The sequence below is a fragment of the Fonsecaea monophora genome (assembly GCF_001642475.1).
Source record: "Fonsecaea monophora strain CBS 269.37 chromosome Unknown Scaff2, whole genome shotgun sequence".
Classification (NCBI taxonomy): Eukaryota; Fungi; Ascomycota; class Eurotiomycetes; order Chaetothyriales; family Herpotrichiellaceae; genus Fonsecaea; species Fonsecaea monophora.
The window spans coordinates 649,833-677,052 of record NW_019173933.1 but is presented as its reverse complement, the minus strand read 5'-3'; the positions used below and the strand labels follow the sequence as shown (position 1 = coordinate 677,052).

At 52.1% G+C, this 27,220-nt stretch overlaps 10 protein-coding genes across 10 annotated transcripts; 6 read left to right on the top strand and 4 right to left on the bottom strand.

Moving 5' to 3' along the window:
- Positions 1–1,062: 1,062 nt before the first annotated feature.
- On the top strand, positions 1,063–2,395 carry AYO21_00642 (origin recognition complex subunit; the record flags this gene model as incomplete). The annotated part of the gene is made up of 3 exons (XM_022650632.1): positions 1,063–1,650; positions 1,699–2,308; positions 2,382–2,395. The coding sequence occupies 3 exons, from the start codon at positions 1,063–1,065 to the stop codon at positions 2,393–2,395; spliced, it is 1,212 nt and encodes a 403-aa protein (XP_022517246.1).
- A 1,708-nt stretch (positions 2,396–4,103) lies between these two features.
- Positions 4,104–6,312, bottom strand: AYO21_00641 (hypothetical protein; the record flags this gene model as incomplete). The annotated part of the gene is made up of 6 exons (XM_022650631.1): positions 4,104–4,319; positions 4,375–4,606; positions 4,654–4,742; positions 4,795–5,719; positions 5,766–6,032; positions 6,083–6,312. The coding sequence occupies 6 exons, from the start codon at positions 6,310–6,312 to the stop codon at positions 4,104–4,106; spliced, it is 1,959 nt and encodes a 652-aa protein (XP_022517245.1).
- Positions 6,313–7,281: 969 nt separating this feature from the next.
- Positions 7,282–9,334, bottom strand: AYO21_00640 (hypothetical protein; the record flags this gene model as incomplete). The annotated part of the gene is made up of 2 exons (XM_022650630.1): positions 7,282–8,673; positions 8,780–9,334. The coding sequence occupies 2 exons, from the start codon at positions 9,332–9,334 to the stop codon at positions 7,282–7,284; spliced, it is 1,947 nt and encodes a 648-aa protein (XP_022517244.1).
- A 1,118-nt stretch (positions 9,335–10,452) lies between these two features.
- On the top strand, positions 10,453–12,609 carry AYO21_00639 (hypothetical protein; the record flags this gene model as incomplete). Its single annotated transcript, XM_022650629.1, has 10 exons — positions 10,453–10,585; positions 10,652–10,673; positions 10,739–11,050; positions 11,105–11,226; positions 11,289–11,511; positions 11,566–11,587; positions 11,660–11,738; positions 11,807–11,890; positions 11,991–12,267; positions 12,387–12,609. The coding sequence occupies 10 exons, from the start codon at positions 10,453–10,455 to the stop codon at positions 12,607–12,609; spliced, it is 1,497 nt and encodes a 498-aa protein (XP_022517243.1).
- A 1,544-nt stretch (positions 12,610–14,153) lies between these two features.
- On the bottom strand, positions 14,154–15,113 carry AYO21_00638 (hypothetical protein; the record flags this gene model as incomplete). Its single annotated transcript, XM_022650628.1, has 3 exons — positions 14,154–14,431; positions 14,493–14,691; positions 14,742–15,113. 3 exons carry the CDS (start codon positions 15,111–15,113, stop codon positions 14,154–14,156), a joined length of 849 nt encoding a protein of 282 aa, XP_022517242.1.
- Positions 15,114–16,348: 1,235 nt separating this feature from the next.
- AYO21_00637 (hypothetical protein) lies at positions 16,349–17,646 on the top strand (the record flags this gene model as incomplete). The annotated part of the gene is made up of 2 exons (XM_022650627.1): positions 16,349–16,763; positions 16,835–17,646. 2 exons carry the CDS (start codon positions 16,349–16,351, stop codon positions 17,644–17,646), a joined length of 1,227 nt encoding a protein of 408 aa, XP_022517241.1.
- A 1,014-nt stretch (positions 17,647–18,660) lies between these two features.
- Positions 18,661–19,482, top strand: AYO21_00636 (hypothetical protein; the record flags this gene model as incomplete). Its single annotated transcript, XM_022650626.1, has 3 exons — positions 18,661–18,702; positions 18,753–19,184; positions 19,237–19,482. The coding sequence occupies 3 exons, from the start codon at positions 18,661–18,663 to the stop codon at positions 19,480–19,482; spliced, it is 720 nt and encodes a 239-aa protein (XP_022517240.1).
- A 370-nt stretch (positions 19,483–19,852) lies between these two features.
- AYO21_00635 (hypothetical protein) lies at positions 19,853–20,547 on the top strand (the record flags this gene model as incomplete). Its single annotated transcript, XM_022650625.1, has 2 exons — positions 19,853–20,307; positions 20,406–20,547. 2 exons carry the CDS (start codon positions 19,853–19,855, stop codon positions 20,545–20,547), a joined length of 597 nt encoding a protein of 198 aa, XP_022517239.1.
- A 505-nt stretch (positions 20,548–21,052) lies between these two features.
- AYO21_00634 (hypothetical protein) lies at positions 21,053–24,088 on the bottom strand (the record flags this gene model as incomplete). The annotated part of the gene is made up of 1 exon (XM_022650624.1): positions 21,053–24,088. One exon carries the CDS (start codon positions 24,086–24,088, stop codon positions 21,053–21,055), a length of 3,036 nt encoding a protein of 1,011 aa, XP_022517238.1.
- Positions 24,089–24,680: 592 nt separating this feature from the next.
- AYO21_00633 (hypothetical protein) lies at positions 24,681–26,801 on the top strand (the record flags this gene model as incomplete). Its single annotated transcript, XM_022650623.1, has 1 exon — positions 24,681–26,801. One exon carries the CDS (start codon positions 24,681–24,683, stop codon positions 26,799–26,801), a length of 2,121 nt encoding a protein of 706 aa, XP_022517237.1.
- Positions 26,802–27,220: the final 419 nt, after the last annotated feature.

Below are 27,220 nucleotides of genomic sequence, written 5' to 3'. Positions count from 1 at the left end.
TCGTTCCAATGTCAAAGCATTGCGACCAATAACCAATGCTCCGGATAGTAGACACAAGACTCGTCCGCTCCACATGATCCCGTTTCTGCTGCGAATCCCGTTGTGGAAGAGAACAGGCAACTTGACGAGCGGCATTGTCGGATAGTCGCCGGCCAATGCTACCCATAACGACCCACAAGCCGCCTTGCCCCATGCTAGCACCTTGATCTCTTGACGACAACCTTCTCTTTCGCCGGTGCTTTCATGATCTGGTCATTGCTGCTGTGTTGGTGCGCGGATGAGGGTGCGAGGTATGAAAGAGAGCGCTCGATAGATTCACTATGTGAACCTGTGATAGGAACGTGGATGTCAGCATAAGGAGCCTCGCTCATTGACCTGCGCTTGGAAATGCCATTCTTCTCGGCCACCATATACCATTGCGGTGATTGGGTCGTCAAGAAGGACATGGATTCTTGTTTGGGCCTGCGCCCGCCATGTCGAGAAAGTCTAGGAGGTTGATGATTGTTGACAGTGGGAGGCTGAAGCTGACCACAGGTGCACTGAGATGTCGCGGATGTTTCGTTTCGGCTGCCGCAGAAAGAACGGTCCGACTGAGAGGTCCATGGGCGTTGAAAATCTCACTGATATCGTCCGTCGCAGAACTGCCACCACCGCTGCGAAAGTTCCATCCTAACCAGCTGGGCGGTGTCAATGCAGGGTCGCTCAAGGGGTTCTTGTGGTTCTGTGGCTTGCTCACGTGGCGTGGCCATCCAGCTCATCACATCCTGGCGGCGCTACAAGGGCTTAAACACCTCCCATGCCAGGCAACAGGGCACAAGACACGAGGCAAATAGCGACAGACTTCCCACAGTGGCCAGCAATCCATCAGCCTAACGCTCTAGGCTTTCGATAGCCAGGTGCGACCACCCCCCGCCCTCACTATCAGGATTCCCTTCTTAAACTGCGCCAGCCTCTTCTCATCACTGCCGGATCTTGTCTGTTGCTCCGGCCAGCCTTGTTACACACGTCGCAAATCTGTTGCCCGCACCTTGGAGGCCTTGCGAAGTCACTGCCTCATGTATCATGCCGCATTTGCACGATGCTGCTCTCTTGTGGGCTGCACTCGTCAACAGGAAGGACCATGCATTTCTCGTTCGAGAAGCCCTCGGTCGCCTATGGTCAAGGAGTCTTCAGGGCTCGCAAGTCGTCGATGAAGCTTACATCAAGGACATGATCCTTCTGAAAACCATCATTGACATCCAACGTTCCCGCATCCGCTCCGACCCACCGAGCCGATTCATTCTCTCAATCAATGACATTCTCGATTGTCTGGACTGTCTTTGTCAGGCCGGAGCAGCATTACTCCACAGTTCTCAAGTCAATAGCACAGGTCGTGGGGTTCTAGAGCTTTCTCAACGGGTTTTCTTCTCGGGAGTCCTGGCAGCTACTCTCACCATTGAGCGAGAAGACAATCGGATGACGACAACAAGACAGCAAGTCTCTAGGCTTGAAATGTGCATCGACAAATGGCCCTTGAAAGTTCTGTGTGGGCTAGCAGGAGACTGGTGCATGGCCATCCTCAAAGGCGCAGTTGAAGACCTCCGGGGAAGCACGAATACTGACAGCTCTTGTGACGGACATTTCGTCCTGGATGCAACCGACTGCGACAATGTAAGCTGATACATTGCAATCCCGGTCGAGGACGCGCTGACATTATAGTTCGCCTTCACGTTCGATCTATCAACGCGTGTACCTCAGGCTATTGCATGTGTTGCCAGAGGATGTGTATACGGGTACCGCAGTGCCCTACTTCTGGCTGACATAAGAGTGATGCTGATCGCCGCATACTTGGGATGTGCGAAGAATGATTCTAAACTCGAGCTTTCAACCGACTCTTCGGCAAGTACTATACGAAACCTTGGTTCAACAACACTCGTCACGGACGAGCTCAACACAGTGCTTGAGCAGTGCAAAACTCTTGATGCATACTGTGAAGACCTGCAGAGTGCCGACGAAGGACGGTCTCTGTCGAACTTTCTGACTTACATTGAGCCTTGGCCCTCTTCCAGCGAAATTGCCGAAATCGTCAATTGGATGGGCCGTGCCAATGGTGCTCAGGCAGTCTCATCGAATACGAGCACACTATCAGCTCATTATCTACAGATCGTTGAGGACCTCGAGCATCGGAACTGGACTGTCGTTAACGCGGACGCGCCTCTGCTGCGGGTCTACAACCACCTGTCTGAGCAGGTCCGAACGTGGACCTCGTTGCGGGTCGATAACGCCCCGTCACAAGAGCTTAAGGTTCCAGATAGGATGTTTTCACAAGGTACGTATGTTCTAAGCTGCAGTGATCTGCATCCCATCGGATTCAAGATGCTCGCAGACTGTATCGTGTCCAGTGGCAGACAAGTAAGCGCAATGACGACCTCACCGAGAACTGATGCTAAAATTTAAAGGTACCCGAACCCAATCAACACATAATCGACGTCTATTTCAGTTGCCCTTTTCCCCATTCAGACAACAGCACTGTCCGAAAAGCCAGGAGAATTGCTCCGCTGTGTGAAATCTATGAGACTCTGCAAAGAATGGTCGCACCTGAGGTCGAATTGGAGGAATCTGCGGACAATAGGGTGAATACACCCCTGGCCTCCGATCAACTATCGGCGGCGCGTCCAGTCAGGAATCAAGAAGCGCTTTTGCCGGATCAAGCCAGTATAAGGTCATACCCACGAGCTCCTGCACCCCCAACCCCGTCAATACCCTCTCTTTACCCCTCTTCCGTGAGCCTAGGGTCTTTCACAGACAGGACTTCATCCCTCACATCTTCAGCAATGGCCAAGATGGGTATACACAAGCGCAGCAAATCCCACATGCTTCAACATAGCCCTCACTTACAGTCCGCACTGAGTCCAGACGCTTCAAACTTGATTGTCTGGGCTCGAAACAGGATAGCTCGCTGGGCATTGGATGGTGATAACCCCCATTGGCAAGGTGAAAAGGTCATGCATGACATTACGTTAGCGGCCACCGGTGCCTCTCACTTTGCCACCGTCAATCAGGAGAATTATCAGCCTTTGCAATTGTCTCTTTTTGATGCTACCGGTGTGTCAGTGGGGAAAATGCCCTTCACCAAGATTCCACAAAGCCTGGCCTTCTCCTATGACGGAACCAAGCTAGCTATCGCAACAATCGACGAATTGCGGATCATCTCAACAAACATAGAGAATTGGTCAAGCTCCTATTGCAGTCAGTCACTGATACCACGATCAAATCATGCGAACGAGAGTCAGAATGCGGGTTCGGATTTCTGGGCAACCGCAAAAGTGCGCAAGCAGATGTTATCATTTTCGACAGATCAGCGGCAAGTCCTTGTAGGAACACAGTATCAGGATGAGGCAGGAAGTACTCTATTCTCGCTTTTCGACATCCCTGACCGCCCAAACGGGAAAATTCCTCATCCATTTCGATTTGTTAAGGATATAAAAGTGGTAAGATATGGCTTATCCTTCCTAGCGCGAACGCGCTCTAACATTATGGACAAAACTGACCGCAGGCCAGGAATCACTAGACCCGGGGTTGACCGCACTGCCGTGCCTTCACAACTCTGGACAGACGACACTAATCATCGGGACAGCCTCTGCTCATAGTCATCAACCGGCGGTTGAGAGAATAATGCCTCGCCATCGAGGGCAACCGCGTCCCCAAGCTGACTCTCAACCGATTATTGGGCCGAGATTATCTATTGCCCGCGTGCACTGTGCCATTGCGACACCTGGGCAAACTCCGTGCTTTGTTGTTATCAATGAGGAAGGCAGTGTCTATTTCATTCGCAAGTCCAGCAGCCGGAATGAATGGGAGGCGGAGCATGTCTCGATATTAAGCGGTCTCCGTCCATTCGAGAAAAACAGCAAGCGCCTGGGAATTCAAATTGCAGCATCTAGTGCGAGCAATGTGACCATGTTTCATATTAGGCACAGGCAGGGCTACCTCACTCAATACGACGCGTCGGACGCTGCGCAGCAACACCAGCAAATTATTGCCCTTGATAATTTCTATCCTGCGGTAGCAGATCCTGCCCAAAGTCCCAAACCACCAAACAACTAAGAGGACCAAGGAACTTTTCATTTGAGCCATACCCAGAGCCATTGTCCGGTCTTGATAGCTCTGGTTTGCAGGTTATCCTCCTTTCCGAACCGAAGCCTATCTCGACCAGCTCTTGGGTCAGTGATATCCATTTCAACAGGATATCTTAGGTTCATCGTCGGCCGCAGACGAGGCAGAAACTGACGGTGCAGGTGCCAACGGTAGAGTATACAAAGAACAATGAATATGACAATCTATACAAAGTCAGAATCTGGACCTTCTTTCGTCTCATGTTAATAGCCGACTTACACTGATGTACGAAGCCACATAATCCGGCGCACTGAACGGACTGATCGACCGCCATCCATTGAGCAAAAGCATCATGGTACTTCCGAAGAGGGCGTAGCATGTTCGCAACGGCTGCCAATTCGATCGGTACGGGTAGGTGGGTGAATGCTTTCTCCTCGAGTACGCCCTCAGATCCTGCTGGGGGTCGACAAAATCTGTATCCCTGAATTGACCTGCGGAGGCTTGTTTGATGCTGTCGAATATTAGCAGAGATCATGGCCAGGAGTCGCAAACACCCACATTGTCTTGTACCTCAGGAAAGTCACACAGATCACCGAATATACGATGAGCATAGAGACTGTCGAGTTGAGGGCCAGCCGACCCAATTCCTTTTCCGTATTAGCCTCGCAGCGCAAAAAGACAAGAGATATATGGACTCACATGTGATGGGGCTCCCCCTGCTGCCAAATACCCGAGAAAGCCAAAAAGCCAACTTGCCAATACCGCATTGCGAGGGACTCCCATGGATCCTGTCTCTTTCAGACGGTTCTGCAGCGTTCTCAGCCATCTTGGCCACGCACCCTGGGAGAGGGCAAGGGCATGCAGAATGCGCGATGACAAGTATAATGAATTGATTCCCGAAGAGGTGGCCGACAGGATGAAGAAGCCGTTGAAAAAGTTTGGCCAGAACTTCTTCCCCGCACGAATCGCCGCAATAATGAAAGCTGAATGGGTTCCATTGTCTAGGACGGAGATGTCTCGATTGGCCAGCAGCGGCTCATCGTATGGTACGTTTAGGCCGACGGTGAAGGTGGTGAGGCTGTAGAGCAAGATGATCCGAATCGCGATTTTCCTGCTGGAGATCTTGACCCCTTCATATGTTCGGAGCTCTCGGTTCTCCGCCGCGGTGATGGTGACGGCTTCGAACCCGATCATTGAGAATATGGTCAATGTCATTGCCGTCCATACGCTGGCAAGATGAGCCCAGCCACCAGTCTGAACCGCACCACTTGGTGTTGTCCATGCACGCGAGATGAAGCCCCATGGGTTGTTGTAAAAGCGGAAATGGGTTCCTGTCTCGATGTTGATGCCGATGTTGAAGAGGATCAGCCCAACGATGAACAGCATCTTCATCACGCCAATCCAGTACTCGAGTTCGCCGAACCACCGCACACGGAGGAGGTTGACAACCAGTATAAGGATGAGGAAGATTGATATCCAAACAGCAGGATCGACACCACTTGTTCCCCACTTCAGTGTTGGCTCTGGATAATGCAACCTTTCGAGGTCGGAGGGGTTGAACCCAAACTGGAAGAGGCCTGCCACTCCTTGCAGTTCCGCCGCAATGATGACGACCCAGGCAAACCTGTTGCTTTTCAGTGGTAAGGCTTTGAAGATGTGAAAAGACTCACCATGCCATCCAGCCTACAGCATAGCCGATCGATTGATCCAAGAACCGACAAGGCATCTCAAACAACGCTCCAGGCACTGGAAAAAGTGCAGACATCTCCCCTAGAGCTGCTTGCACGGACCAAACGATCGTCCCCATCAGTGGATATGCCAACCAGGCCATTCCCGGCCCTGCAAGGTTGATGATTCTGCCGTTCTGGAGGAAGAGACCTATGCCAATAACGCAAGAGAAGGTGATCATGTTGACATGACGCTCCCCAAGGTCACGTCTAGCATGTCGTCAGTCGCAGGGCTTGACATTGCCATTTCTTATCCGTACCTCAAAGACGTCGTGTCCCGTGCAACCGGGGCGATTCGTACAATCTGCTCATCGCTTCCATCGGAGCGCTCCGTATTTTCAGACTCTCGCGGGGCTTCTGCAGTGTCGGCATGAGGCTGCGGACGTTCATTCCCTGGTTCCTCTGGCAGTGACGACGCCTGCGAGCTCGTAGCGTGTCTCGCGTTGGCTCGCATCACACCCATATCGTATGCCTCGCCCTGTGTGGCCATTGCAGCTCAGGAATTGAGATGATAGAACGTAGACCTTCCATGACTTTCTCTCTGGCTGAGCAGCCTGTCTTATTACCACGCGACAGCGTGAAACGAGGCGTCGACGCCGAGAACGTGAAATTTGTCGCCCTGGAATGCTCGTGTTCGAGGCGAGCTTGTTCACTTGAGACCAGGAAACTCATAGTTTTTTCGGGGGCCAGATCACCATCACAGACAGCCTTGAGCCACCAGGGCGCCAGAAAATAGGGGTAGGCTACCTTTCGCTTGACCACTCGACAGGCATTTTGCTCCTTGGAAGTTGGAACCCTCGTATTCATGATGCCCCCATGTCCGGCTTTGATGTGGCCTAGATCGTAGCTCGTCACCAGTCGTCACACTGATATCCCGCTTGATTGGTTCGGCGTCGACCGCCACATTCTCAGCCTGACTGGGAGGACTGAGCCTTTTCTTAGAAGCGACGAGTATTCGCCAGCGCATCGTCCATGCTAGGTCCGAGGGACGCATGGCTGGGCAGGACAGGACAGAAGTGCCCGGGGAGGGACTTTTTGGATCTGGCTGGCTCGCTGGCCGTTGGCTGGTTCCTGAACTTTCCTGACCTAGTTTGCATCTTCTTCTGCACACCGACTCTTGGACTGTGGCCGCTAACACAGTACCGAGTACCGAGTAGAGTGAGGCTGTCTAGGGAGAAAGCCTTTCAAAGGGTCGAAGACGGAGCACATTTTTCCAAGAATGCACTATTGGAGACATTATTGAACACGGCATCTGGTAATATAGTCATGCGTCCAAAGACTAGGACCGGAACGGGCCTCGCGTGTCTCTCCCTCCCGATATATCGGGCAACACGCAAAGCACGATTCCTCTTGAGATTCAGCCGTGTTCTTGTGGCCTTGGCCCCCTGGCCACTGACCCTGGCAACTGGCGCCCCAGGCCCAAGCAGTCTCTACCATACGCAGATCTTGTTCTTGTTGATCAAAGTTCAACGCTGAAGGTTTCAAAGGGTGCGTCCATCTCCATCTCCATCAGAGCAGTGGGTTCAAAGAAAGCCGGACCCCACGGTCCTACTCTCGACGTGCCATCATCGCCTGCGAGGTTATCTTCGGGGCCATAAAAACCTGCAGCCCTGATAACTGTGGCGTGTGCGATCTGCTCAATGTCGTCGTGGTCGAGGTGGAACACGTTTCCTGGCAAGGCTGGGTCTTGGTCACCATCCCCGTCTCCCTGCTCTAGTGGGGGCAGGGCGTATGAGGCTGCGCCTGCCTGGTCGCGACGCGAGATTGAGATGACAGATGCGTGGGCTGGACTCTTTACGCGTGAATCGACCCTGGACATCGCCGCCGCCGACGAACTAAGCCCAAGCCTGAGCTCAACTTCGCGGGTAGCGTCTTCGATCATCCTAGAGACATTCTGCGCCGTATAGTTCAGGTCCCGGAGGCCGTTGACGAAGCGGACACACGTCTTGAGCTCTTCGATCGCACTGGACCGTTCGCTGTCTCGTTCTGAGCGACTGCAGCGGAGGTGGACGGAGAAGGCTGCCAGCACGGCCACGACGCCCACGGTCGGGATGTGCTGCTCCATTCCACTCCCCAGCAGCGCCCTGCATATGCCGGTGATTTCTCTCGCTGCAGTCCTGGCAGCATGGAGGTGTGTTTCCGACTCGGATGCCGCGGACTTGTGCAAAGTGATCTTCGCAGTCCAATATACCATTTCCACCGTCGACCAGTGAAGTGCCAGCGTTTTGTCGGTCTTGCTCATCGTCAACGACGTGCGGGTGTTCAAGCGGGTCAATGCCCGAGGCAGTCCCGATCGCCATTCCCGCAGTTCAGCGTCGAGCTGCCAAGCCAGTGCACTGCGGGCGAAGGCGTCAGTTGACGAGACCGAGCTGTTGGCTTGGACGGCGTCGAAGATCCTGGTCACGCACGCGGCCAGCTTCGCCTTCTGAACGCATATCGGCTGCAGAAAATCTCGAGAGAGAGCGCGATGTTGATGCGTGATCTGTGAGAGTGAGCACACGTCGGGGACTTTGAGGGGGTGGGCGTCGTCTTCATCCCTGAAATCCTGCATGTTCAGCATCCTGACGTTCGCCAGGTGGATTCGGGGCGCATATCCCATGGCGAGGGAGACGTCGCACTCTTTCATCACGACGCTCCACCAGATCCTTCGGCGGAGGTGGTCGACCGCACTCGCATCGGCTCTGGCGTTGTGTTCCTCGCGATGCAGCTTGAGCGAATATGCCTGGCTGATGGCGACGCCGATCCAATGCACCAAGTCCATCCGATGATCATCTTGGGACCAACTAACCAGCAGCACGGCGGACTGGCACAGGACGATGCGGTCGAGTTCAGACTCCAAATCGAACAGGACCTACTAGGGTAGCCACAGATCAGACACACATACGCTCAGATGAGAAGATGGTGTTCCTCCCCTTGCTAACTGTTTTGGTAGAGTCTTTGTAAGAGAACGTACATACCTTTGCCTTTTTGTAAAAGGAATACCTCACTTCGGCTTTGGACCCGTAGCTGTGGTTCAGAATGACTTGTCGCTCGGTCGCGGCGAGGCCAGCGCATAGGATGGACCAGTATAGAAGGAGGGAAACCTGTTTCTCCTTGTTGTCGCTCCGTCCGCCAGCGGCGCTGACGGTGTCCAACACCTCCGAAAGGTCGAGGAGCGGAAGCAGCGGGTGGACATACTCGGCATAGTGCTGTAAGATGATGGACTGGAACTCGGCCGTGGGGAGCTGGAAAACGCCTTTTGCGATGAGATAGTCTCTGTCGTCCTCGCCGACCTTGTTGGACAGCGGCTTGATGAAGTCCGGTATCACCACGTCGTCATCTAGCAGTGGTCTGGACCGGGAGCTGGACCTCGATTTGGATTTGGGCCTTGATGTCTTGTTTGTCTGGGTCTGGGTTTGCGCATATGGAAATGGAAACGAGCATTCTCGCTCTTGGTGAGCCAGAGCCAGTGCCGCCTCTGCAGGCGTCTGCTGCCATGCGCTGGTATACTCGACTTTGATACTACAAGCCATTCTCGGGCGCTTTTTTCCCGGTCGTCTGGTAAAAGACTGGTTGGTTAGCTGGTTAGTCAGTCTATTGTGCTGCATGCATCGACATATCTGCAAGATATGCATCTACATTCACATCCAGATGATCTACCTGGATCTATGAGTGCCGTGGTTTCCGATCTCATGATTTCCTTGCTCGTCTGTTAAGTGCCGGTTGGGAATCGAGACCCAAGGTCGGTACTTTTCTTGTTACCTGTTATTTGTGAGCTTTACTGGTGAATAATGACTAGCTGGCTCCTGAGTGGTTAGTAACGACAGAAATTGGCAGTGGCGAGGCTGAGTCAATGACTAATAAGGGATGGTATGGATACTCCTCATTCTTGTAGAACAGCGAATAAGCGACCTCGGTGTATTATTTTCTTAGCAGACAAGAATCTTTCGTTCAAACGGAACGCTGCTCCGGTCGGACCATTCGAACGAGCGAGCCGGCTGGGCGTGTCTCAGAGTTCTTTGAGCCAGAAACGAAGGTTTCCTCATCCAAGTTCACGCCTGGACTAGAGGCCCACGAGGGGGTGGGACGAATAGCTTAATTCAACCCGCTTTAGCAACCGAGGTTAATTTCTTGCTTCCCTTTCCCAGGTTTCCCGTCGTCTGGCGGTCGGAGCAATTGAGTTCGCACGCTCTTCCTGCAACCCGTCACCTAGCTGGGCGACTGTGCTACCAGGGTTCCAGCAAAAAAAGCTAACTGTCCCCCTCAGTCAGTCGGTCTCGGCAAAAAAAAAGAGACACCATGCACCTCGAAGACCATCCCTGGGAATCTGGGGTCATTGGAGAGAAACGCCCGGGGCAAGCGTGGAGCTGACACCTTTTTGGGAAGAAACTTGACCCACGCCACTCTTCGGCTGTATAGAAAACTCTCAAAGGGGAAAAAAACGTGGATGGAAATCTGGGGTTCGTCCCGGGAAAAGAAGTCTGGCCCGGTGATTTTTTTTTTTCTTTGTATATCTTCAGAGATACTCGTCCAGGAGCCGGGGAAGAAAGCTGTTTCGCTCCCCTTTCCTCTCAGCTCGAGTCTTTGAAGACAGGACATCCTTTCTGTTTCTTTCGACAACTCTGATATTCTGTTGCCCTTACCACCCACCATGAATCTGACACTCTACAATCTGAGCGTCTGCCTGGTCGTGGCCAGCGGTGGCTTCGCCTACGGCTTTGGCTTTGCGAGCTTTTCCACCAGTATTGGCCAGCCTGGGTTTTACAAGTATTTCAATCTTGATCGTGAGTTCTTGCCGCTGAATACCTTCTGGGTCGTGAAATTATGCTGACGCTTGTCTTTGTCGACAGCCAACAGCAGTTACACCGCTAGGTGAGTCACTTCGGAGTGGAATTGGCAGTAGTATGCGTTGGGACGATGCTGATGGTGTCTCTCAGTGTCCTCGGAGCAACGAGCTCTCTCTTTGCCGTCGGTGCTGGAATAGGGGCCATCTTACAAGGGTTCCTAGCGGATTGGGTAGGGCGAAAGAGGGCCCTGCTCATCGCGGCTCTGATTTCTCTCATCGGGGCGGCGTGGACTGCAGGCTCACCGTACCTGGCCATGTTCATCACAATCCGCCTGCTTCATGGCCTTGGTCTCGGCATTGTCGTTTGTCTGTCTGTCGTCTACATCATCGAGGTGGCCCCTCCGCATCGACGTGGAATGCTGGGCTCTGTCAATGTCTTCAGCATGGCCTGTGGCTATGTCGGGTTCGTCATATCGCCCTAGAAAGAAATGCCGTTCAGTGGCTGATACACTTGCAGTCTGGGATGGATCTCGGTCGGCTGCTATCACGCCAAAAATGAAACCGTGCAATGGAGACTGCCTCTTGCCTTGTCCACGGTTGGCCCATTGCTTCTGCTCATCGGCTGCATCTTCATCCCTGGTCAGCCACAACCTCCCTCTTTACCTGCTGACTGTAACCGTGCTAACGTGCCCGTTCTCCAGAGTCACCACGATATCTATGCTGGGTGGGCCGCAACGAGGAGGCACTCGCAATCCTCAAGAGACTCCATGCCGATCCCAGAGACCCCGAAGATTCATCAGCCAAGGCCGAGTACATCCAGATTGCTCGCCAGGTTGAGCATGACAAGGAAATGAACACGGGCTATATTGGCATGTTGAAAAAACCGTCGTGGCGACGACGCTCCTTTTTGGCATTTGGTGTCATGTAAGTCGTCTCCTGCCCGTACCCGTCAATGTTCTCGAGCTAACGGCCGTCCAGGTTCGCCTCTCAAGCCACAGGTGTAAGTCTCCATGCCATCTTTCCGACTCTTGCGTAAGGTGATGTATCGCTAACTATTCTGGTACTCGATCAGATCAACGGCGCCGCTGCTTTCCTGGTTCTCATTTTCAGCAATCTCGGCATGACGGGTGACATGCCCTTGATCTTGAACGGTGTGTTAGACATGATATTCAAAGGTCTGATGAGGAGAACTGTGGGCTAATTTATCCCTCTCACACAGCCACCTATACCACCGTTGGCACTGTCGGCGTGGTCGTTGTCGGTCTGTTCGTCATTGACAGGATGGGACGGAGACTATCTTTCCGTGAGTATCTCGACCCCTGGCGGAACTCAATTCTTGTGGCTGGCTTCCTCGTCTCTTAGCCCCGACGAACGACCCATGACTGACTGACATCTGTTCTTAGTGATCGGCTTCCCTGGCGTTGCGGCGTGTCTTCTCGCCGAGGCAATGCTGCAACGAACATACCTTGACGGCGACAACAAAGCCGGCAACTCAGCAGCGGTGTTTTTCGTCTTCATGTTCGTCATCTTTTACCAATTTATTGATGCTGCGTCCTTTGTCTACACCGCCGAGATATTCCCTACCACCATTCGCGCTCGGGGCATGGGGATTAGCATGTGCGGCTATTTCGTCGGGTTCATCACTTTCGCGACACCCGCGCCGACGGCTTTGCAGACCATGTAAGCATTCTCTCTGTTCCTTGTTTTCTGATTTTCTCTAGCTTTCTTGCGTCCCCGCACCCTTGACAGTTTAACCCGCTTTGGGATATCTTTCCGCTAACGAGATTGTCACTCGCCAGTAAATGGGGATGGTATCTCGTGTTCGCCGGCCTCAGTCTGATCTGCGAGGTCTTGTTCTATTTCTTCCTGCCCGAGACCCGTCTCAAGTCGCTCGAGGAACTTGGCGCGCTGTTCGGCGATATGGTCGTGGTGCACTTGACAGATGACGGTCGGGGTATTGTCGAGAAGCCCGGGGGGCTTGAGGTGGAGGAAGTCGAGCTGAGGCATGTCGATGAGAAGTAGGTAGTGATCAAGAGGAGGAGTAGCTTCAGGCGGGAGATTTGTCCTCGATTCACTGCTTATCGGAGGAGTGGAAGGAGTGACTTTGTTGGTGAACTTGAAGGATGAATCGTAGTCTTTTGTCAGGATCCATGGGAGGGTTGTCTTGACAAGGAAAAATATGACTTTGTACCCCCATACATGGGTGTCTACTTGGAAAATACCTCTAGGGTCTACCGTACTGCTGCGCTGTCGAAATTGGAAGAAAAGAGCGACAGGAAATATTGTGCGGGCAGCAGAACCAGTGTTGAATTAATTCTGAGGGCGTGTTCGGCGAGCGACCATAATCTGACACGATCCGACCACATGATGATGCTACGGAGGGTGACCATGAAGCACGGCATCAAGTACCTCGTATTATATCTCGATCGTAGTGAACAAGATGGATCTGGGCTTCTGTCAAGTAGCGAGGTAGCTACCGACGGAGCAACACTCCTCCTCCAACACCAACGCAGGTCCGCCTCCCCAGTCCATCTACGTATATTCTCTTACTTACCTCGCATATAATTCTGTTTCGACCTCGGGACTCTAGGACCAAAAGCCTAAATAGGCTCAGGGATCTGGAGTTGCCTAGACTACGAGGTACTTAGTACTCGGTATTATGTTCACCATGATCCGTGGCCAAACCGCCAGGGGAACCTACCTAGTAGTACCTAGTACTCGTTTGACTCCGTACACCAGCGGTTACGGGCAATTACCTAGTGCCGCCACACCTGCTCCGCAGGGGTCAGCATAACGCAAATCGATTTTACAGCTCAACGCAGGTTGCAGGGAAATTTCCCGCCGAAGTTGGCGGTCGGTGCCGCCGCTTTGGGAGGCACTCTTCCCTCCATGCCAAGATCGCTTCCCCTGGTCATGATCCTAGCTCGCTACACAACCACCTTGGACCAGAGACGGCCTCCCTTCAGAAACAATGAGGGATCCGTCCCACTCTTCGAAAGCAATGGTGCCTTAGACTACACCAACCCAACCATGGCGCTCCGCAGATCAGAAGGCCGGGTCCTTCTTGATTTCCTCACTGCCTCCAAGTCGATTCGAACCGGGTTTCCTTCTCCCCTATCCTCCTCCTCCCACTCTTCTTCTTATGCTACGTTATATCAGGTCTACGCAGCTTTGGTATCTAGACGGGCTTATGGGAATCTTCCCATTTTGCTTCATTGGAGCGAGCCATCTCCCGACCTTCCAACCTCGTTTGTTCCGCATCTCTACCTACCACTATAGTGGTAGAGAGAAGGAGTTTAGGTGAGGATTGCCTTCGAGAAGGCAAGGGACAATATAGCTATACGGCCCCTTAAACAGAGGCCGGCGGCTCAATTTTCGCCCAAGCATTATCGACAACATCGCCGATAACTTGCTGAGAATGGCACTGTGAAGAAGTCGCATTGAGAAAAAAGTCACCGAGAGCTTTTCCGAAGGCATAATTGGCCAGCCTCAGTCCGGCCCTGGGACGGAAGGAACGGCTCGATCCTTCATCAGCTGATTGACCATTCCTGCCTAAGACATTATCTCTAATGCCTAGGGGCGGTGAAGTCAGGATTTCGGGCAATGATCATGTGCTGAAAGGGGAACTGCACTTTCGATTGGGCATCCGAAACGATATTCGAGCTCTTTTTTCGGAGCAACAGCTGTTGTGATTGAATGAGTGCATCGTGGATTTGGATGGCTCGAGCGCGCTCCGCAGAATCAACGGCAAGGCCAAAATCGGCAACATCACTCTTCAACTTGTCCTTTGCCTTCTTAAGCGTTGTGCGCAGCGAAGAAGAAGTAAAGTTTCTGATCAGAGCCCCTACCAGTTATAAGGTCAGCATGTGGCTGCAGCATGGGGTTTGATGAGTCTCAGCACGTACACACCGGCTTCCTAGCTAGATGTCGGACAATAACCAAGCAGAAATCAATGTAGTCCTCAAAAATGGCCCGCAAGCTGAGCTCAACGGACTTGATCTTTGGGTATAGGCCCAAATCTCTCTCGAGGAAAGGTAGAAGGCTTTGAAGGGCGCCGAGCTGAGATATGATCTCTTCAATGGATTCTGCGAAGATGCAGCCGCACTATCGAGTGGAGGGAGCGTAAGTATGAGGAAAACAGCTTGCTCATTGACCGCGAGGCTTAATTGGATCACAACGAGAAGAATACCCCAGACCAGCGCAGCAGTTGGCTCGAACTGGGTTGCAGACGAGATTCCGGAATGAAACGATCGCACATGGTCCAGGCTGGGGTAGAGGTATTTTGACGCCAGCGCTGGGACTTTCTTTTGGGAGAATTGCTGGGCAAGAGCTTCCAAAGCGGTTTGGAAGCTTTGAAGATCCCAGTTTTGAACTGCTTCGTCCAATGTGATGATGGGTATTTGAGATACATTGTTGAGTTTCTTCTTGCGTTTACGCTCGAGCAAAGCCAGCAACGCCGTCAGCTCATACTTCTTCCGCGTCAGACTCTGAGACCAGATGCGGCCCGAAGCTGATTGCTGTGACATCTTGTGTCGCCGTGCGCAAGCATCGGTAAGGTCATATTCTACCTTTGGTTGAAAGAACTATGTACTAGTATCCTCACTGCAAGTGATCCTCTTCAGATCATCGCACCGCCCGAGTGCTCAACGGCTGAGGACAGGGGCCACGGTGATTTTGCCCTGAGAGCCACGAGATCGAAGGCCAGGGAGAGGAGAGCCTAGTACGGCGCCTTCCAAGGCTGGCAGGCACACTGGGCGTGGGCGCCACTGGAAAAGAGTGAACCATGACCAGCATGTAACCCTGGAGTTGTCCAGAGAGTAAAAGTATGCTGCGTCCAGTGCCAAGGCTCTTGACCAGCGAAAAATAGCCCGCAATCATTAGACTTAAGCCTCATTAGCCCGGCTCAAGAGGGAGTCTCCTGTGCCGGACCAAATGCTGGAATGGAGTCCCCCCGGGGGGTGGGGGGTTGGACGCTGGCTGGGCCTCCTGTGTTCCCTCCCCTCACAGATCTGTGTGATGCTTCTCGCGTAGTGAGGCTCAAACTGCTCACAGAAGGAAATTCCAGCATATGCCCGAAGCAGGCGGAGGTGTGAGGCTGGAGAGAGAGGTGCTTCAGCCTGCTGCGCCCGTTATTATCAATTCAACAAATTCTTACCAAATCGCTGTATCTCACGACAAGACTGACACAGAGGCTAGAATACAGCTTCGTCCATATGTTAATCGCATAAGACCATGTATCTTCTTATACATGGAAGGCTCTGTAGGTGACTGGCCGAAACGAGCGATGTGGACAACGGCAGCCTGTTACAGAACGCATGCGCTCGCCCCGTGCCGCCCTACTTCTACTAATCACTTTGCTCTGATCACGAATTGTAGTGACGGTTTCCGGAATTTGGGTATGCGCGTCTCAAACCGGTGAGTGTCCCTTGTCTTGCAAGGCTGTGGCCTCGAATCACACGTTCAGTGTCCTGAGGGTTGACAACCGCCGTTGTCGTCGCCGCGTTCAAAGGATTTTGACCATCTAACTCCTCTATCACTAGATTCTCTGCACACTACACGCATGTGCCCTTGGAACAACAAATCCGTTTTGATTGCGATTGTTTTCCTCTTCATAACAGTCGCAATCACGTCAAACTTCAATAGGCTTTACCGGCCTCTGAGCGGCGGTTCGTGGACCCCTTGACGTTTGCTCTACTCTCACGCAACTGCGCAACCTCACTTTGCACTACTAACACCGACCACAGACAGGGTACCTAGCAACATGGCGAGCCTATCTTCTCGACTTGATGCCCTTCGTCCAAAGGTGGAAGAGCTGATGCGCATTGGCGGGACACCAGGGCTTTCTCTGGGTGTCATGCACCATGGGAATCAGGTCTACTATGCGAGTTACGGCTACCGTGACGTAGAAGGACGTCTTCCGCCGACTGATGAGACTGTTCTCCCCGTCTGCTCCTTGACCAAAGCGGTCACTGCGGCAGCCGTCGGAATACTGGTCGAAGAGAAGAAGGCTCGTTGGGACACCTTGGTCAAGGACGCTCTGCCGTCTTTCCACATCGACAATGATATTCTACAAAACCACTTGACTCTCATGGATCTTCTCTGCCACCGTTCAGGCATGTCATGGGGCGATAACCTATTCATCGGCACCGACAACAACGTTCTCATTACGAGAAGCAGTCAATGGCCTACATTAATAGCCAGACTCGTCTGCTTCCATTCCGAGGCCAATTTGCGTACAATAACATAGCCTTTGAGCTTGCCGGCAAAGTCATTGAGTCACTCAGCAACGAGTCCTATTTCGACTTCGTCCAGACTCGTCTTCTTGATCCCCTGGGCATGACTCGCACGTTTCTCAAGACGCCACCTTCAGACCTGGACAACGTCGGCAAGTGCTATAACGCGCTTGATGACGGAACCTCAGCACCCATCACCGCCGTGAAAGCCGGAGACGACTGGTTCGGCACCCCGAGCGCCGGAATGCGGTCCTGCGTCAAGGACCTCATGAAGCTGTACAAGGCTTTCATGACGTGTTTCAATGATCAATTTGCCACCTGCAAGACGTCCACTGATGGGCTACCATTAAAGCAAGTCTCCGAGCTGATGTCCGCCAAAATGTTCATGGACCAGCCTTCCAAGAATGAGGCATCCTACGGCTTGGACTGGGGCAGAGTTCAGCTTCCCGGAAGAATGGGCCAAATTGGGATCAATCCCGGTCTGATGCCAGGCGGCATGCCTGTCGTTGACAAGGGTGTCACGCCACGCCTGGTCATTTTCCATCAGGGCAGCCTGCCTGGCGCGCTCTCGCTCAATATGCTTCTTCCAGACACGCAAAGCGCCATAGACATCTCGTCGAATGCTTTGGCCCTAAACGATGTTCCTGATTGGGTGGGGCAACTTGTACTCGAAGAGTTTCTTTATGTTCCTGAATCAGAGCGGAACGACTACATCTCTGCTGCCAAAAGTTCGTCCGCACAGAATCTGAAGCGGTATCCGAACCTCATCAAACAGCTCCGGGAAGCTCAGAAGAACGGGACATCGCCAAGAAAGCTCGAGACCTAGGTTGGAACTTACTGGGATCCCCACCACCTTGTCAAGATGGTGGTTACCGTGGAGGGGGGTGAGCTATACTGGGCTCTGCAAGGACTTCGGTCTGAGAAATTCCGTCTCACCCATTACGAGGAAGATGTGATCACTCGGCTCCAGTCACGGAACGAACTATCCCGACGTGGTCGATGGGTCGGTCCAGATCAAGGGCCTGATTTCTGGAAGGTTGAATTCAGGGTCGAAGAAGACGGCAAACCTAACCGGCTGTACTGGGTGCACGACAACGACGTTGCAGCAGTCGAATACCGGAAGGAATGACTAGATGGCAGACACCGTTTCCGGAGTGTTCTATAGTGCGTAGCGCCGTGCAGACTCAGGATCTTCTGGGATTTCGCACTTCGCCGACAGCATGTGTAGTTTGCGCCTGACGGGCTTTTTTTTCTAGTAGCTAGCCGGCCTTGAAGAGGGTTTCCAGAATGCCTCGTGAGCGCTTTGTATTGTGTTTCGGTCGGGTTGTCAGTCCATCGTATTGGCTTGATCTCAATCACCCGACCATGGTAACCAATATTGATGTCCACCTCCTAGATAGACGCCCCAGAGGGTGCTCACCAACATGGGAATCTTCATGAATGCATTGAATTTCATTTGTCGCAGCCGGCCCGTCAAAGCCTAAGCTCGCAAGTAGCTAGAAACGCGACTTTGTAATTTCCCGTCATGGGATAGCCTGGGCACTGCATGACAAAATACTGTACACATCAGCATACCATGTGCCTGCCGTAGCCTCCTCCGTATTGGAATCTAAGGCGGGCAGGCTTGGGGTGACATGGATGCGACCGTCTCTTCTAGGAAACACTTGCATTGGCACAACCCTGGTCAAGCCGAAAACTCCACCAGGTGTTAAATACGATCGGTTTCCACACCATAATCTTGGGCTAGGCTCGACAGCCTGATCTGTCCGCACATGTTTCGACAACCTTGCGGGCTCTGAAGCTGGAAATATACCCTCGAAAGCGTTCAGAAGGAACAGCGATGCCGCAAAAAGTATATCATATTGTGGTGACTGGGGCCGGCGTAAGTACGCCTAGGCCGGCAGGACCGGGACCGTGCTAACCAGGCGGCAGGGAGAGCCAGAAGGGAATCCATCTCCAGCCGTCCGAGACTCTCTGCCGGCAGAGATATCTTTAGACAGTGGTGTTGTGGTGAAGATCTTGAAGTACCCACGCGAGAGAACATGTTCCTTCCGCGAGATGCGAGAGACCACCAAGGAGATCTGGTCCAGTGATCCTTCCGTCTTTGGAGAACCTCCTCTGTCCCCTGCAAGCCAGTTCCACATTGACCTCATGCTTCATATTGGCAAGTGTACACAGAAGAAGCCCGGGTATTGGATCGAGAGCATTGCGAGGCGAGACATCTACAAAGGTGTGGATGACGAAAACCAGACGTTTCCGCCAGGACAGCTGGGTCCCGGAGGTCTATGGGAGGGCCTACCCGAGACGTTGAGTCCGTGTTTCGATGTCGACAAAGCTGCCGAAATAGTCGCAAGGGAGCATCCGGTGAGTCTTCTACATGCAATCGTTGCGGCGGTAGGATTAATGAATGGGACAGGACGTGGTTTCTGGAAGGTCTGACGATGCCGGGGCGTCTTTCTGCGAGCTCGAGTTGTTCTCTTCTCTTGCTGTCTGCTACGATAGGAGGGAGTCTCGCAGAGCAGAGTTCTTCCATATCCCGCCAGACCAGTCACCGCCAGAGATTCAGATGCATGCCGCCGTTACATTGACCCTCATTGAAGCCCTGGTCACTCAACTACAGGAAATGGAGGTGATACGTGGCGGTCGGGAAGGCCAATTCTAAAATGCGGAACTTAGCAGGCTTCAGCACTCAAATATATGCTGTATTGTGCCTCAACTCTTCCTGTCCCCTTCTCGACCTATAGTTTCTCTTCTTTTTCATTTCAGCCTCACAAGCCGTTGGCCCCGGCATTTTCAAATGCAGGCTTGCATTAGACCGCGGAGCTGAGCGTCCTACACTCGCCTATGTACGAAAGTCAGTCGTCTATCGTTCCGTGATATCATGGGTGACCCTGGGACTGGTGCGATTGCATCGCAGGTGGTACAAATGCAGTACCTACACCCCCGGTGAGTTTTTGCATCATGCTCGTATGGTGACCCTGTCCATCCTTTCCTCTTCTTCCCTCACCCCTGTATCCTACATCGTCGTTGTCATGTCCAATCCCCGCCGCCTCGAGAATCGCAATGCCATCGTCACCGGCTCCTCCAGCGGCCTCGGCGCAGCCATCAGCCTGGCCCTCTCCTCCCACGGCGCCTCAATCTTCTGTATCGACCTCTACCCAACACCCCGCAATGCCATCAACTCCAATACAAACCGCGCCGACGACATCCACAACCGCACGCGCGACCAGTCCGGCACGCACGAACGCATCCGCCAACTCGGCAGCGAGGCGACGTACCACAAGGCAGACGTGACCCGCGCGCGGGACATAGAGCTGGCGATCCGGGCATGCGTCGCCAAATACAAGCGCGTGGACATCATGGTCAACAACGCGGGCATCAGTGTCGAGTCGACGCACCTGCGGCCGCTGCGGTGCCACGAGACCAGCGAGGAGGACTTCGACCGCACGCTGGCCATCAACACCAAGGGCATGTTCCTGGGCTGCAAGTACGCGCTCAAGCAGATGCTCGACTTGCAGCCCAGCTGCACCGCGCGCGCGGCTGGATCGTCAACGTCGCCAGCATCTAGGGCCTGGTGCCGTACAGCGGCACGCCGAGCTACTGTGCCTCGAAAGGCGCCGCCGTCATGTTGACCAAGCAGATCGCGCTGGACTACGCGGGCGACCTAATCCATTGTAATGCGCTGTTTCCGGGCTTTTTGCAGACCAGCATGACGCAGAATCTGTAGGGTCAGGAGGATACGCTCAAGGAGATCGAGGCGAAGCATCCGTTCGGTGCAAGTTGGGGTCTGTCGAGGATGTGGCGCGCGCCGCGGTGTTTCTTGCTGGGGATGAGGCGGGTTGGATCATAGGTGTTCCGTTGCCTGTCGACGGGGGATATCTGCTTCGATGAGGCGACAGAGGGGTAGGGTCTGGGCACTTGGGGATGTAAGCGGAGAGCCATGGGCCAGTATCGCGACGATCATGGCACGATGAACGAGGCGGTTGATATGGAACTATCGGGGGCAACACCGTATGATTAATATGGCGCTCACCGGGGTTCCAAGCAGACTATCGCATAACGATGACACGGGAACGGAATAGGAACACAATGTAATCGTACAATCATCATTGGGTGCCGCTCGAGTCGCCGGAGTTTGGAGAAAACTGCTTCGAACTTTTCACTGGCCGTACCAACAAGGGACTCCTTAGCGAGTGAGAGACCTTCCTGACAAGACAGTTGCTTTAGTAACGCTATGGCCCAATATGGACGAATGGGACCCAGTCAAGTACGTGTTCGCCCTCGAGATTATTCCGAACCTTCTTTGTTGCTCTATGCAGAGCTCCCACAACGTCCAGGCAAACTGAATCCCCGTCACCTGGTATTCCGTCTGCTTCACGCATCAGATCTTCGTAGAATGCGTCAGCCACTTCACCTGCAGTCTCGTCATTGGCCCCATAGAGCGTCGCAATCACATGGGGGAATCCCAAGGTCTGGAACAGATTCCCAAGGTGTATTGCTTCGCCAGCTAATGTGTCATCTTGTTGGATTTTCGCTGTCGAGCATGCTGAAAGATAGGCCACCTCGCCTGGCTGGTGCTCTTTTGTCTGCCTTGATTCAATATCCGCAATTGTTAACATTTCCCCCTCCCCTTGATCCCCGACGAGCAGCAATCCGCTTTGAGTTGGGTCTTGGCCGTTGCTAACACCATGACAAGCAAAGTGAACGAATGAATAGCGGCGAAGAAAATGCAAAACACTCGCTGGGCTTGGGCTCTCGAGATGGAAGAATTGTTCCTCATCCTGGAGTGCTGGTTTGAAAAATTTCTGGACGGCAGCCACTTCCGCGCCAGTGTTCAGGTAGCCGTATGAGTCCGGATCATTTGTGACAGTCACCAAGAACATCTTCTTAGGAGAATTCCGTTCAGTGATCGCGGAAGTACACTTGGCTCTTTCTCTAGCGTATTGCAATGTCTGGAAAGAAGAGACATATGATGACATGACGCAATTGAGTGTGTTGTTTTTGGAATCTGGAGTGTGGTCTCCGGCGGCATGAAAAGGAAGTCGATCGGCAAGACCAGTAGTTATCCACCAGACTCGCCGAGTGGATCTTGGGAGATTTTTCAGAATCTCTCTGACAGCAACCTCCCACAGCCATGATAGGGCGTCGAGAGCAGCTGCAATCGTACTAGCAGGTCTATGGGCGTTTCTTCGCGCGAAGTCTCGTTGTTTTCGACTGATCAGCACATCCAAAATGAGAATTTTGTCCCTTGTGTCCTTGTACCCCATCTTGGGGAGGTTCAACCGTACGATCTTGTCAATGGTGACAATAATTGCGTCGGAAGAAACAGTCGAAACGTTGACGACAACCACTGGACCCTCGGACGCAGTCAATTTCATTTCTGCCTCTGTTAGCGGCTGTTGGAAGTTTTTGAACGCGTCCAGCTGTTGTATATCTTCTGTGAGACCCATTAGGTCCGTCAACCACATATCTTCATTCGGCTTGAAAATGTAATGTGGCTGTATCAGCCTTCTCTCTCTTTCAAGGTCGCTTCTTGCTGATGAGTATCTCCGGGCGAGAGTTTCATCGACCTTGTATAGATTGGACAAATCTACTTTTGTCTTCCTGGACAATCTTGAAATGATGCAGCGGGATAGTTCCAAAGATCGAAGTGCTACAAATGGAGGATCTCCGACCTGAAGTGCGACAGAGGCGGCGTGCTCGGCGAGAGATGAAGCTTGTCGAAAGTTCTCTTGCAAATCTCGTGGAAGAACGAAAGAGTTTTCGAACGCAAGAAACTGTTCAATTGCACATTGAAAAATTTTATGCGCTTCTTCCATAGCCTCATCCTCAATAAGAAGCAGTCCACCTCCAAGAGCTGCAGATAGACGTACAGAAAAACTCGCGTTCTTGGCTTCTGCAGCAATTGCGAAATTTCTTTTCGACTGGGCACGCAAGTGCTTGTCAGCGCTGTTGGTGTCAAGGAGCTTCATCCTCTGCATTTCGGCAACATTTTTGTGCCATTTACCAAGACGCGAGTCGTTCTCGGTCAACTTTTCGATTGCTCTCTCGCCTTCTGAGATGGCTTCGTCCAGATACTTCAAGGCTTCATTCGTGCGACTTGCCGTCTTCGATATCCGGTATTGGATCCCCAGGATGATCGATTTGCTGAAAGAAATTTCACCTTTATCGGACTCTTGTAACGAGTAGGCTTCATCCAGCTTTTGAGTAGCATTCTCCACCAGTCTCAGATCCTTCGTTGATTCCCATTTGTTGCAAAGCCAATTAGCAATCAAGATCAGGACACCGGCCTTACGGCCACTGTTTTCATTCATTTGTTTCAGGGCTCGCTCTCCGTAGCAGATCGCCTCGCTGAGCGCCTTAAGAGCACTTCTTCGCTTTGAAAAGCGGTCTCTTTGATACTGAGCTTCCAAGATTCTGCCATGATTGCAAAACCGTACGGGCCATTCTTCGACAAATTCTGAAGTTTCAGTCGGTGCAGAATTGAAACATTCTACAACAGCTGTCGAATATGCCAAAGCCTCGGAAAGACTGCGCGAGTCGCTTGTAGCTTGGAAGTGTGATAGTAACACTGTACTATGGGTGGCACAAATATCGATGATTACTGAAGTAGTCTGTTTTGCTGCCCATAACAGCCTGCCAGAGTTGATTGAAGACTCATGTTCGGCCGCAGCATCGAATGGAGATTTGAAACGTCTTGGGGCGGTGTACTGAGGAAAATCAGAGAATTCATCCGGACGGGTCAGATATTTCTGAAGATATCTGATGCTGTAACACGAATAGCTTAAAGCTTCTTGCATGCCATGATTGTCCAGAGTATACGCAAGTCTCTCGTGTTGGCCAGCCAGCATCGCAGCAAAGAGGGATGTGTGTCTAGCTCTGGGTACCGGATCACCGCCACCGGTATCCTGACTGGCAACAGCCTGGGTTTGAAACTCAACAGCTTTTTTATCATGCTTCGAGGACGGAAAGTTCGCCGCTCTGCGGTAATACAAGACTGATAGGAGTGTGGTGACCTTCCGCAATAGATTCCCACCTGCCTTTTCGCCGTCCGCGGATCCAAAACTCTCCAGCATTTCGTATGCATCCAAAGATGTTGAGATTGCTTCATCAAAGTCCTTCAGAGGGCGTTCAGGACGCTTCAAATTCTCCAGTGCTAGAAGACTCCGCTGAATGACGCCTCTGAGCCTTTCAAGCACTGCACTTTCTTGGCATTCCACAAGAAATTCAGAGGTCGCCTCCTTCCAATCTTCGAACTCATCGGCCATTTTTGCAGTTGTGGAATATGTTGGAGGTTCAATAGAGTGAAGCCCAAATAATGGTCAAGATGCTTGGTGCCCTGACGTTTGCTAGAGCATGAAGGATCAAAGTCGACCGTGAAATAGGCGACTGTTCGGGGTATCTCATGCCAAAGTGCCTGCAGAACTTTGGTATTCAATTGCACTACCTCCGTTTTTGCATAAAGCAAGGGCCCTAATATTAGCCACCTCGCGAGCTGTCCTCGCTTTCTTTCACTATCTACAGGATGAAACATGCAGGAGTTCGTATTACAAAGTAGAATCTTAGGCACTTCTCATTTTCAACTATCAGGCTGAGGCTGGTCGACCAGTGGAATCGAAATATAAGTGCGCCACCATCACCGCTGTGCTTTGCTCATTGGCGCCAGCTCATCAACAAAAGTTCTTTACCCCTCTCTTTGTGTGACGCTGAGCCAATTGGTTTTCTTTTCATCATTTTAATTGCGCTCGGTGAAGATCGACTGTAGCAGCTGAGAAGTCTCTCTGTTCGACGCGATCGATACCTCTCGCTCTATCTCCTCGACTCCGCCTACTCCACAACTAAACACGAAACGCACAAGCTATGGGCTCTAACATAGCCAGAAGGTTTGCAGTTCTTGTAGGAATTGATTTATACGACCATGAGCCTGATCCCAAGAAGAGCAACAACCTCCGGGGCTGTGTCAATGACATTAAATCGGTCTCGCAGTTCCTCCAATCCGAACTTCAAATCCCTCCTTCGCAAATCACAACACTAGAGGCGCCCAATGTGAAAGGATCGAAGATTGATTTTTCAGTCAGTCACGCACCAACTCGGAAAAACTTGCTATCATCACTGCAATCGCTCGTGAATGAGCCTCCAGGAGCATTCATTTACTTCCAGTACTCAGGTCACGGTTACCGCTATCGGAGACGACTGAGAAAGGGGGAAAACAGAAACAGACGTCACAAGGAGTTTCTCTGCACGTGGGAAACGTGGACCACAGATACAGAGCTGGGTGATATCCTTGATAAGCTCTCTGAGAAACACACTGTCTGCGCGGTCCTGGACTGCTGTCATTCCGGAGGAGCAGATCGAGATGCCATCCAGGACGAAGCCGCACGCAGCGATGAAGAGCAGGACGAGGAACATAATGGAGATCAAACCGAAGACGTAGTGATTCGATCTTTCAATCCTTTCAGCGGAGAAACGCCTTCCCTGATGAGTGATTTAGATGATGGTGGTGACTCCGAAAATGAAGAGGATGAGTTTCCAAATTTCAAGGGCCGTCCCAGCGGAATGAGAGATGCAACTCTTCCGACTTCTGATCTTTATCGAGAACGGAAGTACAACCTCATTGCCGCCGCACAGGCCAGTGAAGTGGCCACCGAATGCACCTTCGTTGTGAAAGGTGGCAAACGTGTTAGGAGCGGAGTGTTGACTCATTACCTGCTACAGTCACTTAGCGAGTTACGAGGGTCTACGGACCGTGTGACATATCGACTGCTCCAATCCAGCGTTGATGCCAGAGTCAAGAACTTGAAGCTTGGACGAAGGAGATACAGGATTCAACAGCATCCACTGCACCTCGGGAACTCAAGTCGATTTCTATTCTCATCTGATTCCAGTGCTGAGAGCTCACTGGATCTTCTGGCCAATGTCAACCATAATACTAGCGGCACAGTGACAATCGACCGAGGCGCAGCAAACAATGTGTCGGTTGGCGACAGATTTTGGCTGCGTCCGTTCAAGGATGCAGCCTTTGGACTAATTACCGCGCAAAGTCAAGGTGCGTTGGTATTTCAGGTCGACAATGTACAAGAGTTAGAATCGACAGCATCTTGGTCTCATCCAGCAGCCCGGCCCCTGGCTAAGGCCGGATATATTGCACAGCTTTTGGAGCGTACTCCCAAAACCAGAATGCGTATTCATCTACCAAACATGCTCTCAGAGGACGCGCTGCGCATCAAACAAGAATGTGCCAAATACGAAGTCCGTTCACTGCCAATGGACTTGAGTTTCACTTCTGGCGCCATGGAACCTGGTGGGAAGGTCGACTTTATTGTCACGGTAAAGCAAAAGTTAGGTCTCGATGTCCAAATCATTGCGTCCAACGACCAGGGCAATACTCGTGCCACTCCCGCTATCGGACCGGACAACCCAAAACAACTCATGGAGGTGCTACATCACTTGTGTACCTATCAGCTAGCTGCGAATATCAACTTTCCGAGCATCACAAACCCAGGGGTTCTGTCGACTTTATACGATTTTGATTGCCTGCAGCAAAACCCTGATGGCAAATCTCCACCCGGGGCCGTTGCCATGTGCGAACTCAAATTCAAAAATCGATCACCCTCTCCGGTTTACATAACCATCTTAAATCTGACTCCAGCCTTTGGCGTCCAAGCGATACTCCCTGGGCCAGAGTCCAGCAGCGAACAGGTCGCGCCCGGACTCGAGAAAACCGAAATCATCGACATGTTCGTACCAGACTTTTTGAAGCACAAAAAGCAGCTAATGGGCAATAAACAGCAACCTATCGAAATGAGAGATGTACTCAAGCTTTTCGTCGTCACGCAGAAAACGGACTTCCGGCACTACCAAATTCCAAACTTGGAGATAGACCACAACAAGGTCGATATTGCATGGATCGGTCCGCAGACAAAGCATCTACTCTCTGAGAAATGCGTCATCGAGGAGAAAGTGATTTCGACATTGGTGTGATGTGGTTATGAGCTCTTTGCCAATCTTGGAAAAGAAGACCTCGGGAGGCAGGAAGAAGAAGTCGGCAGTTCTAACTGCCAAGGAAGCTGGAGCGAGATCGGACATTTAGTTCCTACTAAGTACTTGTAGCTCATGGAGAAGACATTTCGAGGAAGATACACTGAAAATGAGAGGCGTTTTGTGCAATTCTCCCTTTTTGGCCTCTACTCGTTGATATCATCATTTACCGTTGCTTGTCATCTGTACAACTGGAGAATTCTTTGCTCGCCATTTCACAGACTCACGAAACAAGGAGAACAGAAGCCTAGGCTGGTTCGCAAAAGCATTCATTAATGGGAAATGTGTTTGGGGTTCTGTACGCCCCGCCCCTCCTATCAACATGAAGAAGCGCTCTAGCGCTCATTGATCGCGCCCCGAAA